The sequence below is a fragment of the Caloenas nicobarica genome, chromosome 38 (genome assembly GCF_036013445.1).
Source record: "Caloenas nicobarica isolate bCalNic1 chromosome 38, bCalNic1.hap1, whole genome shotgun sequence".
Classification (NCBI taxonomy): Eukaryota; Metazoa; Chordata; class Aves; order Columbiformes; family Columbidae; genus Caloenas; species Caloenas nicobarica.
The window spans coordinates 461,523-480,096 of record NC_088282.1 but is presented as its reverse complement, the minus strand read 5'-3'; the positions used below and the strand labels follow the sequence as shown (position 1 = coordinate 480,096).

At 66.6% G+C, this 18,574-nt stretch overlaps 2 protein-coding genes across 2 annotated transcripts; both read left to right on the top strand.

Annotated features, from left to right (window-relative positions):
• The first annotated feature begins 929 nt into the window (after positions 1–929).
• ARMC5 (armadillo repeat containing 5) lies at positions 930–12,608 on the top strand. Its single transcript, XM_065655275.1, has 8 exons — positions 930–1,245; positions 2,189–2,296; positions 2,842–5,131; positions 5,455–6,125; positions 7,505–7,637; positions 8,877–9,033; positions 10,097–12,263; positions 12,389–12,608. The coding sequence occupies exons 1-7, from the start codon at positions 942–944 to the stop codon at positions 12,260–12,262; spliced, it is 5,829 nt and encodes a 1,942-aa protein (XP_065511347.1). The 5' UTR covers positions 930–941; the 3' UTR covers position 12,263; positions 12,389–12,608.
• A 654-nt stretch (positions 12,609–13,262) lies between these two features.
• ZNF668 (zinc finger protein 668) lies at positions 13,263–18,494 on the top strand. Its single transcript, XM_065655274.1, has 2 exons — positions 13,263–13,323; positions 14,981–18,494. The coding sequence occupies exon 2, from the start codon at positions 15,000–15,002 to the stop codon at positions 18,492–18,494; it is 3,495 nt and encodes a 1,164-aa protein (XP_065511346.1). The 5' UTR covers positions 13,263–13,323; positions 14,981–14,999.
• Positions 18,495–18,574: the final 80 nt, after the last annotated feature.

Here is an 18,574-nt window from a genome sequence, read left to right as displayed (position 1 = left end):
GCCAAAAATGGGGGGAAAATGGCCAAAAACGGGGGGAAAATGGCCAAAAATGGGGGAAAACGGCCAAAAATGGGGGAAAATGGCCAAAAATGGGGGAAAATGGCCAGAAATGGGGGTAAAATGGCCAAAAATGGGGGGAAAATGGCCAAAAATGGGGGGAAAGCCCTGAAATGGTGGGAAAATGGCCAAAAATGGGGGGAAAGCCCTGAAATGGTGGGAAAATGGCCAAAAATGGGGGGAAAGCCCTGAAATGGTGGGAAAATGGCCAAAAATGGGGAGAAAATGGCCAAAAATGGGGAGAAACCCCCAAATGGTGGGAAAACGGCCAAAAATGGGGGAAAAAACCCCGAAATGGTGGGAAAATGGCCAAAAATGGGGGGAAACCCCCAAATGGTGGGAAAACCCCACCCAAATGGCAAGAAAACAGCAAAAATGGGGGGAAAATGGCCAAAAATGGGGGAAAACCCCCAAATGGTGGGAAAACAGACACCGAATTGGGGGAAATAGCCCGGAAGTAGGGAAGTCGGCCCCGAAGTGGGTGAAATTTTACCCACTTCAGGGCGAATTTCACCCAATTCAGGGCAAATTTCACCCAATTCAGGGCAAATTTCGTGCACTTTGGGGCCGATTTCACCCAATTCGGGGCAAATTTCCCCCATTGCTCCATTTCACCCAGGACTCCATTTCCCATCACCCCCCGCGGCCGCGGCTCCACCAATCACGTCCCGTCCCCCTTTCCCGTCACCCCCCGCGGCCGCGGCTCCACCAATCACGTCCCGCCTCCGTTCCTCATCACCCCCGCGGCCGCGGCTCCACCAATCACGCCCCGCCTCCATTTCCCGTCACGCCCCGCGGCCGGACTACATTTCCCGTGGCGCCCCGCGGTCTGGCCCGTCCCGGCCGCCGTCCGTCCCTCCCGCCGCGCTCCCGCTGCGGCCGCCATGGCGGAGCCGCCGCTCGGCCGCTGCGTGGACGCGGTTCGGGCGGCGGCGGCCTCGCCGGGGCCGGTCCGGGCCGAGCCGGGGCTGCTCCGCGCCCTCCTGAGCCTGCGGACCCGCCACACCCGGCGGCCGGGAGGCGCCGCTCGGTTCCGGGAGCGCGGCGGGCTGGGGCCGCTGCTGGAGCTGCTGGGGCCCGGCGGCTCCCGGCGGGTCCTCGACCTGGCGCTCAGCGTCCTCGGGAACTGCTGCACCGAGCCCGGCTGCCGCCGCCAGGCCCGGGCGCTCGGGGGGATCCCGCGGCTGGGTGAGAGAAGGGGAGCGGGGGGCGGGAGCGGGACCCCCCGGGACAGGGGGACGGTGCAGAGCTCCCCGGGGACAGGGGGACGGTCCAGAGTTCCCCCCCGGGGACAGGGGGACGGTGCAGAGCCCCCCGGGGACAGGGGGACGGTGCAGAGCCCCCCCGGGGACAGGGGGACAGTGCAGACCCCCCCCGGGACAGGGGGACAGTGCAGACCCCCCCCGGGACAGGGGGACGGTGCAGAGCCCCCCGGGGACAGGGGGACAGTGCAGAGCCCCCTGGGGACAAGGGGACAGTTCAGACCCCACCCAGGAACAGGGGGACGGTGCAGAGCCCCCCCCGGGGACAGGGGGACAGTGCAGAGCCCCCCCCGGGGACAGGGGGACGGTCCGGTGTCCCCCCTGGGGTCAGGGGGACGGTGCAGAGCCCCTGGGGACAGGGGGACAGTGCAGAGCCCCTGGGGACAAGGGGACACTCCAGAGCCCCCCGGGGACAGGGGGACGGTGCAGAGCCCCCCCGGGACAGGGGGACGGTGCAGAGCCCCTGGGGACAGGGGGACAGTGCAGAGCCCCCCCGGGACAGGGGGACGGTGCAGAGCCCCTGGGGACAGGGGGACAGTGCAGAGCCCCCCGGGACAGGGGGACAGTGCAGAGCCCCTGGGGACAGGGGGACGGTGCAGAGTCCCCCGGGACAGGGGGACAGTGCAGAGCCCCCCCGGGACAGGGGGATGGTGCAGACCCCCCTGGGGACAAGGGGACAGTTCAGACCCCACTCGGGAACAGGGGGACGGAGCAGAGTCCCCCCTGGGGACAGGGGGACGGAGCAGAGTCCCCCCCTGGGGACAGTGGGACAGTCCCGGCCCCATTGACCCCACTGGAGGATCCCGTGTCCCCTCCCCTGGTGTCCCCGGGGGGGTCCCCACGCTGACCTTTGCCCTCTGCCCCCGCAGTGACCCTCTTGTCCTCGTCGCCCCCCGAGAGCGTCCTGAACCGGGTGGCCCGGACCTTGGCCAACCTGGCGCTGGAGCCCGAGGGCGCCCGGGACGTCCTGGAGGCCGGTGAGTGTCCCCCGGTGTCCCCCCGTGTCCCAGGGGTCCCTTGGGGGGTCCCCTGGTGTCCCTTGGGGTGTCCCCGAGTGTCCCAGGGGTCCCTTGGGGGGTCCCCTGGTGTCCCTTGGGATGTCCTTGAGTGTCCCGGGGGTCCCTTGGGGAGTCCCCTGGTGTCCCTTGGGATGTCCCTGAGTGTCCCAGGGGTCCCTTGGGCCCTTTAAGGGCTCCCCACATGTCCCTTGGGGGGTCACCGAGGTCCCCAGGGGTCCCCCGTTGGGGTCCCTTGGGGTGTCCCCTGGGTCTCTTGGGGGGTCCCTTGGGGTGTCCCCTGAGGCCCTTATTGGGGCCCTCAGGGTGTCCCCAAGGTCCCCAGGTGTCCCTCGGGGTGTCCCCTGTTGGGGTCCTCAGGGCGTCCCCTGCGTCCCTCGGGATGTCCCCAGGGTCCCTTGAGGGGGTCTCTTGTGGGTGTCCCTCGGGGTGTCCCCTGTTGGGGTCCTTGTGGCATCCCCAGGGTCCCCTGTGGGCGTCCCCAAGGTCCCCCGTGTCCCCCGCAGGCGCCGTCCCCCTCCTGGTGTCCTTGTCCTCGTCCTGCGTCACCCCCTGGTGCCTCCACAGCGCCGCCCGCGCCCTGCGCGTCCTGGCCACGTCCCCGGCGTCCCCCCGCGCCGCCCTGCACCGCGCCGGCGCCATCGCCGCCCTGTCCGCCCGCCTGTCCCGCCTGTCCCCGCGGCACCCGGCCTGCGCCGCCGTCACCCGCGCCCTGCGCGCCCTCACCGCGGCCCCGCACCCCCCGGACCTGCCCGACCTGGCCCCCGCGCTGCCCGTCCTGCTCGACATCGTCGCCGCCGCCGCGCCGGCGCCTCAAGGTCACGGCCACGGTCATTGCGACGGTCAAGGTCACGGTCATGGTCACGGTTACCGCGAAGGTCATTGCGACGGTCACCATGATGGCCACGGCCACGGTCTTAGCCACGGTCATTGCCACGGTCACCACGATGGCCACGGTTATTGCCACGGTCATTGCAACAGCCACCACGACGGCCACGGTCACCGCAACGGCCACGGCCACGGTCACCGCAGCAGCGGCGCCACCGAAGTGGCCCCGGTGTCACCGGCCACATCGCCCCGTTTGGGGACGGATTTGGGGACACTGAGGCGGGAGATCGCCACCGAGTCATCAGGGGGTCAGCGTCGAGGGGGCGGCGTCCCCAAGGTGTCCCCAAGGTGTCACCAAGGCGGCAGTATCACCAAGGCGTCCCCAATGTCTCCCCGAGGTGATGGTGTCCCCAAGGCGTCCCCAACGTGTCCCCGAGGTGATGGCGTCCCCAAGGTGTCCCCAACGTGTCCCCAAGGCAGCGGCATCAGCAAAGTGTCCCCAAGGCGTCCCCAGGGGTTTGTGACCAGCAGCTGTTCCCGCGCGTCGCTCTGCCCCACGTTGGGCGCCCCCGGTGGGGTCACATCGCCCCATTTGGGGACACTGGGGACAATGTCAGGGGATCGTCATCGAGGGGATGGCATCCCCAAGGTGTCCCCCACGTGTCCCCAAGGCAATGGTGTCCCCAGTGCATCCACAACATGTCCCCACAATGGTGGTGTCACCAAGGTGTCCCCTGCGTGTCCCCAAGGCGATGGCGTCCCCAACGCGTCCCCCACGTGTCCCCACACCGGCGGCGTCCCCAAGGTGTCCCCAACGCGTACCCATGATGGTGTCCCCAATGCGTCCCCCGCGTGTTCCCAAGGTGACGGTGTCTGCAATGTCTCCCCAACATGTCCCCACACCGGCGGCGTCCCCGTGGTGTCCCCCGCGTGTCCCCAAGGTGCCGGCGTCCCCGCGGTGTCCCCCACGTGTCCCCAAGGTGACGGTGTCCCCAATGCGTCCCCAACATATCCCCAAGCTGACAGCGTCCCCAATGCGTCCCTAATGTATACCCATGATGGCAGCGTCCCCAATGCGTCCCCCGCGTGTCCCCAAGGTGACGGTGTCCCCAACGCGTCCCCAACGTATCCCCAAGCTGACGGCGTCCCCAATGCGTCCCCCACGTGTCCCCAAGGTGACGGTGTCCCCAATGCGTCCCTAATGTATACCCACGATGGCAGCGTCCCCAATGCGTCCCCCGCGTGTCCCCAAGGTGACGGTGTCCCCAATGCGTCCCCAATGTATCCCCAAGCTGACGGCGTCCCCAATGCGTCCCCCGCGTGTCTCCAAGGTGACGGTGTCCCCAATGCGTCCCCAACGTATCCCCAAGCTGACGGCGTCCCCAATGCGTCCCCCACGTGTCCCCAAGGTGCCGGCGTCCCCGCGGTGTCCCCCGCGTGCCACCACGCCGCCCTGTGCGTCCTGGCCGACGCGTGTTCGCGCGCGTCCCTGCGCCCCGCGTTGGGCGCCCTGGGCGCCGTGGAGCTGCTGTGCGGGGAGCTGGCGCGGGCGCTGTCACCGCCGGCGTCGCCGGCACCGCGCGCGGCGCTGGAGCCGGCGCTGCGGGCGCTGTGCCTGCTGTGCCGCGAGGCCGTGACGCGGGCGCGGCTGCGGGCGGCGGGGGCGCCGGGGGCGCTGCTGGCGCTGCTGCGGGACCCCCGAGCGCGGCGCTGGCGCCCGCGGGTGCTGCTGGCGCTGGCCGCCTTCGCCTACGACGGCGCGGCGCTGGCGGCCTTGGCGGCGCAGGGGCTGGTGCCGGCGCTGGGGGAGGCGCTGGGGGGGCTGGGGGAGGAGGGGGAGGGCTGGGGGGAGGGCTGGGAGGGGGAGGGGGAGGCGGCGGCGTCGGGGGACCTGCCCCGGGACCCCCCGCCCCGGGACCCCCCGGCGGAACAAGGGGGCAGCGGCGGTGGCACCTGCAGGGGGCGCAGGTGAGCGAGGGGGTGTTGGGGACATGGGGGGGATTGGGGACATGGGGGACATGGCGGGGGATTGGGGACATGGAGGGGGATTGGGGATATTGGGGGCATTGGGGACATGGGGGATATTGGGGGGACATGGGGGGGATTTGGGACATGGGGGCATGGGGATATTGGGGGGATTGGGGACATGGGGGACATTGGGGGCATGGGGGGGATTGGGGATATTGGGGGGCGTTGGGGACATTGGGAGGACTTGGGGGACTTGGGGACATCGGGGGGATTGGGGACATGGGGGGGATTGGGGATATTGGGGGGATTTGGGACATTGGGAGGACTTGGGGGGTTTGGGTGCGTTGGGGGGTTTGGGGACATGGGGGGAACCTGGGGGGGCTTGGGGCCATTGGGGGGGATCGGGGGGGGTTGGGGACATTGGGGGTCTTGGGGGGACCTGGGGGGGATTGGGGACATCAGGGGATTTGGGGGGCCCTGGGGGGGTCCCTAGGGGGGTTTGGACCCTGTGGGTTTTGGGGTCCCTCTCCTGATCCCTCCCCCCCATTTGTCCCCCCCCAGGTCCGGGCCCCTCCCCTCCTCCCCGCCCCCCAGATCGCGCCCCCTCCCCCCCTGCACGCCCTGGCTCTCCCCAGGGGGGGGGCGAGTTTTGGGGACCCCCGTCTCCCCGAAACCCCCATCCTGCTGCTGTTGGGGCGCCTGGCCTGGGGGTCCCCCCCGCCCCGCGCTTTGGCCACCCCCCAGTTTTTGGGGGGGCTCCTGCGGTACCTGACGGGGACCCCCCGGCCGGCCCCCCCCGCGTGGCGGCTGCTGCGGCGCGTGGCCGGGGGGGGGCACCCCCAGTTTTTGGGGGCGCTGCTCAGGGGCTTCGTCCCGTCGCTGATCCGGCTGCGCCTGGTGCTGGGGGTGCCGGGGGGACCCAGGCGTCCGGGGGGACCCAGGCGTCCGGGGGGGACCCCGGGGCCCCGCAACGCGGAGCGGCTCAGGGAGCTGGGTGAGCGGGGGCACGGGGGGCGTGGGGGTCACGGGGGTTTTTGGGGAGCTGGGGGGGTTTGGGGGTCACGGGGGTTTTTGGGGAGCTGGGGGGGTTTGGGGGTCACGGGGGTTTTTGGGGAGCTGGGGGGTTCTGGGGGTCACGGGGGGGTTTGGGGGGTCATGGGGGGGTTTGGAGGTTTTGGAGGGTCTGGGGGTTATAGGGGAGACCTGGGGGGTTTGGGGGGTTGCGGGGGGTCTCTGGTGTCCCCCTGTCCGTCTGTCTGTCTGTCCGTCCCAGGTCGGTCTGTCCCGCTGTCCCTGACGTCCCCCTGTCCGTCCGTCCCATGTCGGTCTGTCCTGCTGTCCCTGATGTCCGTCTGTCCATCCGTGCGTCCCAGGTCAGTCTGTCCCGCTCTCTTTGTCAGTCCCTGATGTCTGTGTGTCCGTCTGTCCCAGGTCAGTCTGTCCTGCTGTCCCTGATGTCTGTCTGTCTGTCTCAGGTCAGTCTGTCCTGCTGTCCCTGATGTCTGTGTGTCTGTCTGTCCCAGGTCAGTCTGTCCTGCTGTCCCTGATGTCTGTCTGTCTGTCCGTCCCAGGTCAGTCTGTCCTGCTGTCCCTGATGTCTGTCTGTCTGTCCCAGGTCAGTCTGTCCTGCTGTCCCTGATGTCTGTCTGTCCGTCCCAGGTCAGTCTGTCCTGCTGTCCCTGATGTCTGTCTGTGTGTCCGTCCCAGGTCAGTCTGTCCTGCTGTCCCTGATGTCTGTCTGTCTGTCTGTCCCAGGTCAGTCTGTCCTGCTGTCCCTGATGTCTGTCTGTCTGTCCGTCCCAGGTCAGTCTGTCCTGCTGTCCCTGATGTCTGTCTGTCTGTCCCAGGTCAGTCTGTCCTGCTGTCCCTGATGTCTGTCTGTCCGTCCCAGGTCAGTCTGTCCTGCTGTCCCTGATGTCTGTCTGTGTGTCCGTCCCAGGTCAGTCTGTCCTGCTGTCCCTGATGTCTGTCTGTCTGTCTGTCCCAGGTCAGTCTGTTCTGCTGTCCTTGATGTCTGTCTGTCCGTCCCTGATGTCTGTCTGTCTGTGTGTCCGTCCCAGGTCAGTCTGTCCTGCTGTCCCTGATGTCTGTCTGTCTGTCTGTCCCAGGTCAGTCTGTTCTGCTGTCCTTGATGTCTGTCTGTCCGTCCCTGATGTATGTCTGTCTGTCTGTCCGTCCCAGGTCAGTCTGTCCTGCTGTCCCTGATGTCTGTGTGTCTGTCTGTCCCAGGTCAGTCTGTCCTGCTGTCCCTGATGTCTGTCTGTCTGTCCCAGGTCAGTCTGTCCTGCTGTCCCTGATGTATGTCTGTCTGTCTGTCCGTCCCAGGTCAGTCTGTCCTGCTGTCCCTGATGTCTGTCTGTCTGTCCGTCCCAGGTCAGTCTGTCCTGCTGTCTCTCTCCGCCGCCGTCTCCACCCCCTTTGGTTTGGGGCTGTTGCGGCACCTGCTGCAGCGCGGGAGCCCCCGGAGCCGCCTGGCGTGTGCCACCGCCGTCGTGCTGCTGGCCAGGTACCCAGAGACACCTATAGATCCCATAGAGACCCCGCAGGTCCCATAGAGACCCCGCAGGTCCCATAGAGACCCCACAGATCCCGTACAGACCCCACAGATCCCGCACAGACCCCGCAGGTCCCGCACAGACCCCGCAGGTCCCGTACAGACCCCGCAGATCCCGTACAGACCCCACAGATCCCATACAGACCCCACAGATCCCGTACAGACCCCACAGATCCCGCAGAGATCCCGCACAGACCCCGCAGGTCCCGCACAGACCCCACAGGTCCCATAGAGACCCCACAGATCCCGCACAGACCCACAGGTCCCATAGAGACCCCGCAGGTCCCGCACAGACCCCGCAGGTCCCGCACAGACCCCGCAGATCCCGCACAGACCCCACAGATCCCATACAGACCCCACAGGTCCCGCACAGACCCCGCAGGTCCCGCACAGACCCCACAGGTCCCGCACAGACCCCACAGATCCCATAGAGACCCCGCAGGACCCGCACAGACCCCACAAATCCCATAGAGACCCCACAGATCCCGTACACACCCCGCAGATCCCATACAGACCCCGCAGATCCCGTACAGACCCCGCAGATCCCATAGAGACCCCACAGTTCCCGCACAGACCCCACAGATCCCGTACTGACCCCGCAGATCCCGCACAGACCCCACAGATCCCGCACAGACCCCACAGATCCCGCACAGACCCCACAGATCCCACACAGACCCCGCAGATCCCGCACAGACCCCACAGATCCCGCACAGACCCCGCAGATCTCGCACTGACCCCATAGATCCCGCACAGACCCCGCAGATCCTGCACAGACCCCACAGGTCCCATAGAGACCCCACAGGTCCCGCACAGACCCCACAGATCCCGTACAGACCCCGCAGATCCCGTACAGCCCCCACAGGTCCCGTACAGACCCCGTAGATCCCATACAGACCCCACAGATCCCGCACAGACCCCACAGGTCCCATAGAGACCCCATAGATCATGCACATTATCCCCATTATTCCATTGTCCCCCCATTGTCCCCATTGTCCCCATTATCCCCATGTCCCCATTGTCCCCATTATCCCCATGTCCCCATTATCCCCATGTCCCCATTGTCCCCACTGTCCCCATGTCCCCATGTCCCCATTATCCCCATTGTCCCCATGTCCCCATTGTCCCCATGTCCCCATTATCCCCATGTCCCCATTGTCCCCATGTCCCCATGTCCCCATGTCCCCGTTCCAGACCGTGCCCGGCCCTGCGGGTCCTGCTCGGGGGGGCCCTGGGGCCGTTTTTTGGGGCCGTGGCCTCGGGCCCCGCCGGCCCCTGCCGCCCCCCCCCGGCCTTCCCGCTCTACGCGGCCGACGCCATCGCAGCCCTGCGGGGACACGGGGACACACAGGTGGGGACACGGGGACATGGGGACTTTGGGGTCATGTGGGACAGGGGGACATGGGGACACACAGGTGGGGACAGGGGGACACGGGGACTTTGGGGTCATGGGGGACAGGGGGACACGGGGACACACAGGTGGGGACAGGGGGACACGGGGACTTTGGAGTCATGGGGGACAGGGGGACACGGGGACACACAGGTGGGGACAGGGGGACACGGGGACTTTGGAGTCATGGGGGACAGGGGGACACGGGGACACACAGGTGGGGACACGGGGACACACAGGTGGGGACACGGGGACATTGGGGACATGGAGATTTTGGGGTCATGGGGGACCGGGGGACATGGGGACACACAGGTGGGGACATTGGGGACAGGGGGACTTTGGGGTCATGGGGGACAGGGGGACATGGGGACACACAGGTGGGGACACGGGGACACACAGGTGGGGACATGGGGACATTGGGGACAGGGGGACTTTGGGGTCATGGGGGACAGGGGGACACGGGGACACACAGGTGGGGACACGGGGACACAGGGACATTGGGGACACGGGGACATTGGGGACATGGAGATTTTGGGGTCATGGGGGACCGGGGGACATGGGGACACACAGGTGGGGACATTGGGGACAGGGGGACTTTGGGGTCATGGGGGACAGGGGGACATGGGGACACACAGGTGGGGACACGGGGACACACAGGTGGGGACATGGGGACATTGGGGACAGGGGGACTTTGGGGTCATGGGGGACAGGGGGACACGGGGACACACAGGTGGGGACACGGGGACACAGGGACATTGGGGACACGGGGACACGGCGGATATGGGGACATGGTGGGCAGAGGGGACACGGGGGATATGGGGACACAGGGACGCACAGGTGGGGACATGGGGGACAGAGGGGACACAGGGACAGGGGGATATGGGGACAGGGGGATATGGGGACAGGGGGATATGGGGACGGGGGGACATATGGGACATATCACTGAGGACACGGGACGGGGTTGGGGACACTGACGGGGTTGGGGACACTGGGGACACTGACGGCTGCTCTCGGGGACCCGCAGGTGGACGGGGCCACCGAGGAGCTTTGGGGACACGTGAACGGACACGGTGACACCGGTGACACCCGCGGGGACAGCGGGGACCTGCAGGACCCCTGGGGACACCCGGTGACACTGGGGGACGGCTGGGGACACGCGGACGGGCGCGGGGACACCCGGGATTGTCCCCAAGGGTCCCCAAGGGCCCCCAAACGCCCCCCGGGGTCCCCGTGTCCCCACGTGTCCCCCAAACGGCCCCTCTTGGCCCCACGCGACCCCGGCTCCTGTCCCCAAGGGTCCCCAAACGCCCTTGACCCCTGGCCCCAAATGTCCCCGGTGTCCCCAAACTCCTCCACCCCCTGGCCCCAAATGTCCCCTTGTCCCCACGTGTCCCCCTGTCCACCAGTGTCCCCAAACCCCATCAACCCTTGTCCCCAAGTGTCCCCAAGCTTCTCCGAGCCATCCCAGTGTCCTCAAGTGTCCCCAGTGTTCTCCACCCCATCCCACTGTCCCCCAGTGTCACCAAACCCCATCAACCCTTGTCCCCAACCATCCCCCTGTCCCCAACTGTCCCCTTGTTCCCCAGTGTCCCCAAGCTCCTCCGACCCATCCCAGTGTCCCCAAGTGTCCCCATCATCCTCCACCCCGTGTCCCCAACTGTCTCCTTGTCCTCAAGTGTCCCCAAACCCCATCAACCCTTGTCCCCAACTGTCCCCATGTCCCCAAGTGTCCCCTTGTCCCCTGGTGTCCCCAGGCTCCTCCGACCCATCCCAGTGTCCCCAAGTGTCCCCTTGTCCCCTGGTGTCCCCAGACCCCCCCAAGCCCCGTCCCCAAGTGTCCCCAGTGTCCTCTTCCACCCCATGTCCCCAACCGCCCCCTTGTCCCCCGGTGTCCCCAGTGTCCCCTTGTCCCCCGGTGCCCCCAGGTTCCTCCGACCCATCCCAGTGTCCCCAACCGCCCCCTTGTCCCCAAGTGTCCCCAGTGTCCTCTTCCACCCCATGTCCCCAATCGCCCCTTTGTCCCCCGGTGTCCCCAGTGCCCCCTTGTCTCCCGGTGCCCCCTTGTCTCCCGGTGTCCCCTTGTCCCCCAGTGTCCCCTTGTCCCCCGGTGTCCCCAGCCCCCCCCGAGCCACGTCCCCAACCGTCCCCCTGTCCCTACTCGCTGTCCCCCCACGACGTGCTGCTGGTCCCCTCGGGCGTCCCCCCGGGCGTCCCCGCGTCCCGCGCCGCCCTGTCCCTGGCGTCCCCAGTGCTGGGGGCCCTGCTGGGCGCCCCCTTCGCCGAGCGCGGCCGCGGGACGGTGACCCTGGGCCGCTGCCCCCGGCGCCCGCTGCTGCTGCTCCTGCACTTCGCCCACGGCTGCCGGGGGCCCCCATGTCCCCTCCTGTCCTCGCCGCTGCCCCCCGCGCTGGCCGGCGCCGCCGTGGCCCTGGCGCGGCGCTACCTGCTCCCCGGGTTCGAGTCCCGCGCGGCCGAGCTGGTGGCGGCGTCGTCGGCAGCGTCGCCGGTGGCGCTGTGGGCGCTGGCCGAGCGCTGGGGCTGCGTCCCCCTGGCCGCCCGCGCCGCCCGCGCCATCCTCACCGGCGACGCCGCCGCCGTGTCCCGGCGCCTGCGCCGCGCCGCCCGCGTCGCCCGCTGCCCCCGGCGCCTGGCGCGGGCGCTGCGCGACGCGGTGATGCCGCCGCCGTCGTCGTCGTCGTCGCCGCGTCGCCGGCTGCGCGAGGGGAGCGGGGAGCCCTGGGGACAGGGGGACCCGCTGGTGCTGCGGCCGGACGGCGCCGACGAGCTGGAGGAGGATTTCGGGGTCCCCCCCGAGGCGCTTGGGGACGAGGAGGAGGAGGAGCTGGGGGACGCCTGGGACCTCGGGGACGCCTGGGACCTGGGGGACGCCTCGGAGGACGTTGGGGACGCCTCGGAGGACGTTGGGGACCCCCTTGGGGACACCTCGATGGACCCCGGGATCATCTCAATGGACCTTGAGGACACCTCGGGTGACCTTGGCGACCCCCTCGGGGACCCCTTGGACCTCGGGGACACCTCGGGTGACCTTGGGGACACCTCGGGTGACCTTGGGGACCCCCTCGGGGACCCCTTGGACCTCGGGGACACCTCAGGTGACCTTGGGGACACCTCGGGTGACCTTGGGGACGCTTCAATGGACCTTGGGGACACCTCGGGTGACCTCGGGTGACCTTGGGGACGCCTCAATGGACCTTGGGGACACCTCGGGTGACCTTGGGGACGCCTCAATGGACCTTGGGGACACCTCGGGTGACCTCAGGTGACCTTGGGGATGCCTCGGGTGACCTCGGGTGACCTTGGGGACCCCGCGGGTGACAATGACGGGACCACAGAGGCCGAGGAGCCTCGATAGGACCCCGGGGACCCCTCAGGGACGTTGTGTCCCCCGGGCTGGTGGCCCGAGGGGGAGGGTCCCCGTTCCCTGGGGTCCCGGTGGCGGGTGCTCAGATTTTGGGCAGATTCACGGGGTTTTGGGGTTTGGGATTTGTAGTGGGAAACGCACAATAAACGAGGTGACAGCAGCGCCGTGTGGACCCAGGAGTGCGGGAGGGACCCAGGAGTGCGGGAGGAACCCAGGAGTGCGGGAGGGACCCAGGAGTGCGGGAGGGACCCAGGAGTTCGGGAGGGACCCAGGAGTGCGGGAGGAACCCAGGAGTGCGGGAGGAACCCAGGAGTGCGGGAGGAACCCAGGAGTTCGGGGGGGGACCCAGGAGTGCGGGGGGGGACCCAGGAGTGCGGGAGGGGACCCAGGAGTCCGGGAGGGACCCAGGAGTGCGGGGGGGGACCCAGGAGTTCGGGGGGGGACCCAGGAGTTCGGGGTGGGACCCAGGAGTTCAGGGGGGGACCCAGGAGTGCGGGAGGGACCCAGCAGTTCGGGAGGGGACCCAGGAGTGCGGGGGGGACCCAGGAGTTTGGGAGGGACCCAGGAGTTCGGGGGGGACCCAGGAGTTCGGGAGGGACCCAGGAGCTCGGGGGGGACCCAGGAATTCGGGAGGGACCCAGGAGTTCGGGAGGGACCCAGGAGTTCGGGAGGGACCCAGGAGTTCGGGGCGGGGAGCGTGGGGGGGTGTGTCCGTGCGGGCACCTCCCGCCGTCCCACAATCCCCCGCGCTCCCGGAGGGGGCGGAGCCTCGGGCCGAGCCGCGCTGCCATTGGCCGGGCCGGAGCGGAGGGGGAGGGGCCGCGGCCGCCCCGCCCCCAGGTCCTAGCGCCCGCCGAGCGGCTCCGCAGGTACCGCCGGCCCCCGCCCCCGCGGCGCCTCGGGCCCCCGCCCCCCCCCGCGGCCCGGAGCGGGCAGAACCCGCCCCAAAACCTGCCGCCCCCCCCGCGGCCCCGAGCGGGCAGAACCCGCCCCGAACTGCCGCCCCCCCGCGGCCCCCCCGCCCGCGGGAAAGCAAGATGGCGGGAGGGGGAGGGGGAGGGGGAGGGGCGGGCACGCCCCGGGGGGGAGGGGGAGAGATGGGGAAATGGGAAAATGGGGGAAATGGGGAAAATGGGGAAATGGGGAAATGGGGAAATGGGGGAAAATGGGGGAAATGGGGAAATGGGGGAAAATGGGGAAATGGGGAAAATGGGGGGAAATGGGGAAATGGGGAAATGGGGAAAATGGGGGAAAATGGGGGGAAATGGGGAAAATGGGGAAATGGGGGGAAATGGGGAAATGGGGGAAATGGGGGAGATGGGGAAAATGGGGAAATGGGGGAATTGGGGAAAATGGGGAAATGGGGAAATGGGGGGAAATGGGGAAATTGGGGAAATGGGGAAAATGGGGAAATGGGGGAAAATGGGGAAATGGGAAAAATGGGGGGAAATGGGGGAAAATGGGGGGAAATGGGGAAATGGGAAAAATGGGGGAAATGGGGGAAAATGGGGAAATGGGGAAAAAATGGGGAAATGGGGAAATGGGGGAAAATGGGGAAATGGGGAAATGGGGGAAAATGGGGAAAAATGGGGAAATGGGGGGAAATGGGGGAAAATGGGGAAATGGGGGAAAATGGGGGAAAATGGGGAAATGGGGGAAAATGGGGAAATGGGGGAAAAATGGGAGAAATGGGGAAAAATGGGGAAATGGGGAAATGGGGGAGATGGGGAAATGGGGGGAAATGGGGAAAATGGGGGAAATGGGGAAAATGGGGGAAATGGGGAAATGGGAAAAATGCGGAAATGGGGAAAATGGGGAAATGGGGAAAATGCGGAAATGGGGAAAAATGGGGAAATGGGAAAAATGGGGGAAATGGGGAAATGGGGGAAAATGGGGAAATGGGAAAATGGGGAAAAATGGGGAAATGGGGGAAAATGGGGAGATGGGGAAATGGGGGGAAATGGGGAAATGGGGGAAATGGGGAAATGGGGAAAATGGGGAAATGGGGAAAATGGGGAAATGGGGGAAAATGGGGAAATGGGGAAAATGGGGAAATGGGGGAAAATGGGGAAAAATGGGGAAATGGGGGGAAATGGGGGAAAATGGGGAAATGGGGGGAAATGGGGAAAAATGGGGAAATGGGGGAGATGGGGCAATGGGGAAAAATGGGGGGAAATGGGGGAAAATGGGGGAAAATGGGGAAATGGGGAAAATGGGGGAAATGGGGGGAAATGGGGAAAAATGGGGAAAAAATGGGGGAAATGGGAGAAAATGGGAAATGGGGGAAAGTGGGAGAAATGGGGGGAAAATGGGAAATGGGGAAATTGGGGGAAAAAATGGGGTGAAATGGTGAAAAAATGGGGGGAAATGGGGGAAAATGGAGAAAAATGGGGGGAAACGGGGCAAAAAGGCACAAAAATGAGGCAAAATGGTACCAAAAATGGGGATAATTGGCGGGAAACGGCACAAAAGCGAGAGAAACCGGCATGAAATGGGTAAAACGGCACGAAATGGGTAAAACGGCAGGTCCCGAGGCGCCACCACCATGGGGGACGTTCCCGAAGAACCTGAAGGTGCCACCACCAGGGTGGACAAACCCAAAGCTCTTGGAGATCCCAGCACTGAAGACCTTGGAGGTGCCACCACCGTGATGGACAAACCCAGAACCCGCAGAGGTGTCACCGCCAGGATGGACAAACCCAAAGCTCTTGGAGATCCCAACACCAGGATGGACAAACCCAAAGGTCTTGGAGATCCCACCACCAGGATGGACAAACCCAAAGCTCTTGGAGATGCCACCACCAGGATGGACAAACCCAAAGCTCTTGGAGATGCCACCACCAGGATGGACAAACCCAAAGCTCTTGGAGATCCCAACACCAGGATGGACAAACCCAAAGCTCTTGGAGATCCCACCACCAGGATGGACAAACCCAAAGCTCTTGGAGATCCCACCACCAGGATGGACAAACCCAAAGCTCTTGGAGATGCCACCACCAGGATGGACAAACCCAAAGGTCTTGGAGATCCCAACACTGAAGCTCTTGGAGATGCCACCACCGTGATGGATGAACCCAAAACCCGCAGAGACGTCACCACCGAAATGGACAAACCCCAAGCTCTTGGAGATCCCAACGCCGAAGCCCTTGGAGATGCCACCACCACAATTAACCCACCCAAAGCTCTTGGAGATCCCAACACCAGGATGGACAAACCCAAAGATCTTGGAGATCCCAACACCGAAGCCCTTGGAGATGCCACCACCGTGATGGGTCCATCTGAAGCTCTTGGAGATCCCAACACCGAAGCCCTTGGAGATGCCACCACCATTATGGATAAACCCAAAGCTCTTGGAGATGCCACCACCATGATGGACAAACCCAAACCCTCCAGACGCGTCACCACCAAAGGTTTTGGAGGTGCCACCACCGTGGTGAACAAACCCAAACGCTCCAGAGACGTCACCACCGAAGGCCCCAGAGATGCCACCACCGTGATTAAGAAACCCAAGACCCGCAGAGGTGTCAGCACCAAAGGTTCTGGAGGTGCCACCGCTGCAATGACTCCATCCAAATCTCTTGGAGATGCCACCGCCGTGATGGGTCCATCTGAACCCCCTGGAGGTGCCACCACTGCAATTAATCCACCCAAAGCTCTTGGAGATCCCAACTCTGAACCCCCTGGAGATGCCACCGCCATGACGGATCCACCCAAAGCTCTTGGAGGTGCCACCACCATGATGGACAAACCCAAAACCCGCAGAGGTGTCACCACCAAAATGGACAAACCCAAAGGTCTTGGAGATGCCAACACCGAAGCCCTTGGAGATGCCACCACCGCAATTAATCCGCCCAAAGCTCTTGGAGACCCCAAATCTGAACCCCCCAGGGACGCCACCACCGTGATTAAGAAACCCAAAACCCGCAGAGGTGTCACCGGCAAAATGAACAAACCCAAAGCTCTTGGAGACCCCAACACCGAAGCCCTTGGAGATGCCACCACGGTGACGGACAAACCCAAAACCCGCAGAGGTGTCACCACCAAAAAGGACAAACCCAAAGCTCTTGGAGATCCCAACAGCAAAGCCCTTGGAGATGCCACCACCATGATGGGTCCATCTGGAGCTCTTGGAGACCCCAACTCTGAAGCCCTTGGAGATGCCACCACCACGATGAACAAACCCAGAGCCCTTGGAGACCCCAACACCGAAGCCCTCGGAGATGCCACCACCACGATGAACAAACCCAGAGCCCTTGCAGACCCCAACACCGAAGCCCTTGGAGATGCCACCACCATGATGAACAAACCCAGAGCCCTTGGAGACCCCAACTCTGAAGCCCTTGGAGATGCCACCACCATGACGGGTCCATCTGGAGCTCTTGGGGACCCCAACTCTGAAGCCCTTGGAGATGCCGCCACCACGATGAACAAACCCAAAGCCCTCGCAGCCCCCAACTCCGACCCCAACTCCGCCCCCCCCGGCGCCGCCGCCACCAGCGCGACGGCCAAACCCAAAGCCCCCGGGGACCCCCGCCCGTGCCCCCCGTTCCCCTGCGCCGCCTGCCCCAAGTCCTACCCCACGCTGTCCAAACTCGCCATCCACCTCCGCGCCCACACGGGCGAGCGCCCCTTCCCCTGCCCCGACTGCCCCAAGTCCTTCGCCGACCCCTCGGTGCTGCGCAAGCACCGGCGCGGCCACGCGGGGGTCCGGCCCCACCGCTGCCCCCTGTGCCCCAAGGCTTACGCGGAGCTCAAGGACCTGCGCAACCACCAGCGCGTCCACACGGGCGAGCGGCCGTACCTGTGCGCCGACTGCGGGAAGCGCTTCGGCCGCTCGTCCTCGCTCTCGTGCCACCAGCGCATCCACGCGCCGCGCAAGCCCTTCGCCTGCGACGTCTGCGGGAAGAGCTTCACGCAGCTCTCGTCCTTCCAGAGCCACCGGCGCGTCCACACGGGCGAGCGGCCCTTCCTGTGCCCGCAGTGCGGCCGCATGTTCGCCGACCCCTCCAGCTTCCGGCGCCACCAGCGCGCCCACCAGGGCGTGAAGCCGTACGGCTGCCGCGAGTGCGGGAAGGCCTTCCGGCAGCCGGCCGACCTGGCCGTGCACCGGCGGACGCACACGGGCGAGCGGCCCTGGGCCTGCGGCGAGTGCGGCAAGAGCTTCGTGGCCTCGTGGGACCTGAAGCGGCACCGGCTGACGCACGGCGCCGAGTGGCCCTGGCGCTGCCCCGACTGCGGGAGGGGCTTCCGGGAGAGGGGGGCGCTGGGCAAGCACCGGCGGGCGCACTCCGGGGAGCGGCCCTGGGCCTGCGGGAGCTGCGGGAAGGGCTTCGGGGGCAGGGCCGGGCTGCGCAAGCACGAGAGGACGCACGGGGAGGGGGAGGGGGGCGGGGCCAACGTGGCGGGCGCCAACATGGCCGCCAGTGTGGCCCCCAGTGTGGCCGCCGCCGAGGGCCCGGGCGCCAACGTGGCCGCCAGTGGAGGGCCCGAGATGGCCGCCGCCAACATGGCCGCCGCCTGTGGAGGGGCCAACATGGCCGCCGGGCTGGGCCCCGGGATGGCCGCCCCCAGTATGGCTGCCGGTGGAGGGCCGGAAGAGGACAATGAGGGTCCAGGCCCCAATATGGCCGCCCTCAATATGGCCGCCCGTGGGGGACCGGAAGTGGCCAATGAGGGTCCAGGCCCCAATATGGCCGCCCCTGATATGGCCGCCTCCAATATGGCCGCCCTCAATATGGCCGCCCGTGGGGGACCGGAAGTGGCCAATGAGGGTCCAGGCCCCAATATGGCCGCCTCCAATATGGCCACCCCCGGTGTGGCCCCCGCCAAGATGGCCGCCGCCGAGCCCCGCCCCTTCCGGAGCGCGTCGTGCCCCAGGCACTTCCTGTCGGGGGCGGGGCTGCGGCGGCCCGCGCGCCGGCCCGGCCCCGCCCCCTCCCCGCCGGCCCCGCCCCCGCGAGGCCCCGCCCCCCCCGCCGCGGGGGAGGGGCGTGCCCAGCACTTCCGGGTCAGCGGAACGAACAGCGGCGGCAGCCAATAAAAACGCGCGGAGGCGGCACTTCCGGCTCCGCCCCCTCTGTGCCCCGCGCCGGTCCCAGCCAATGGCGGCGCTCCCGGTCG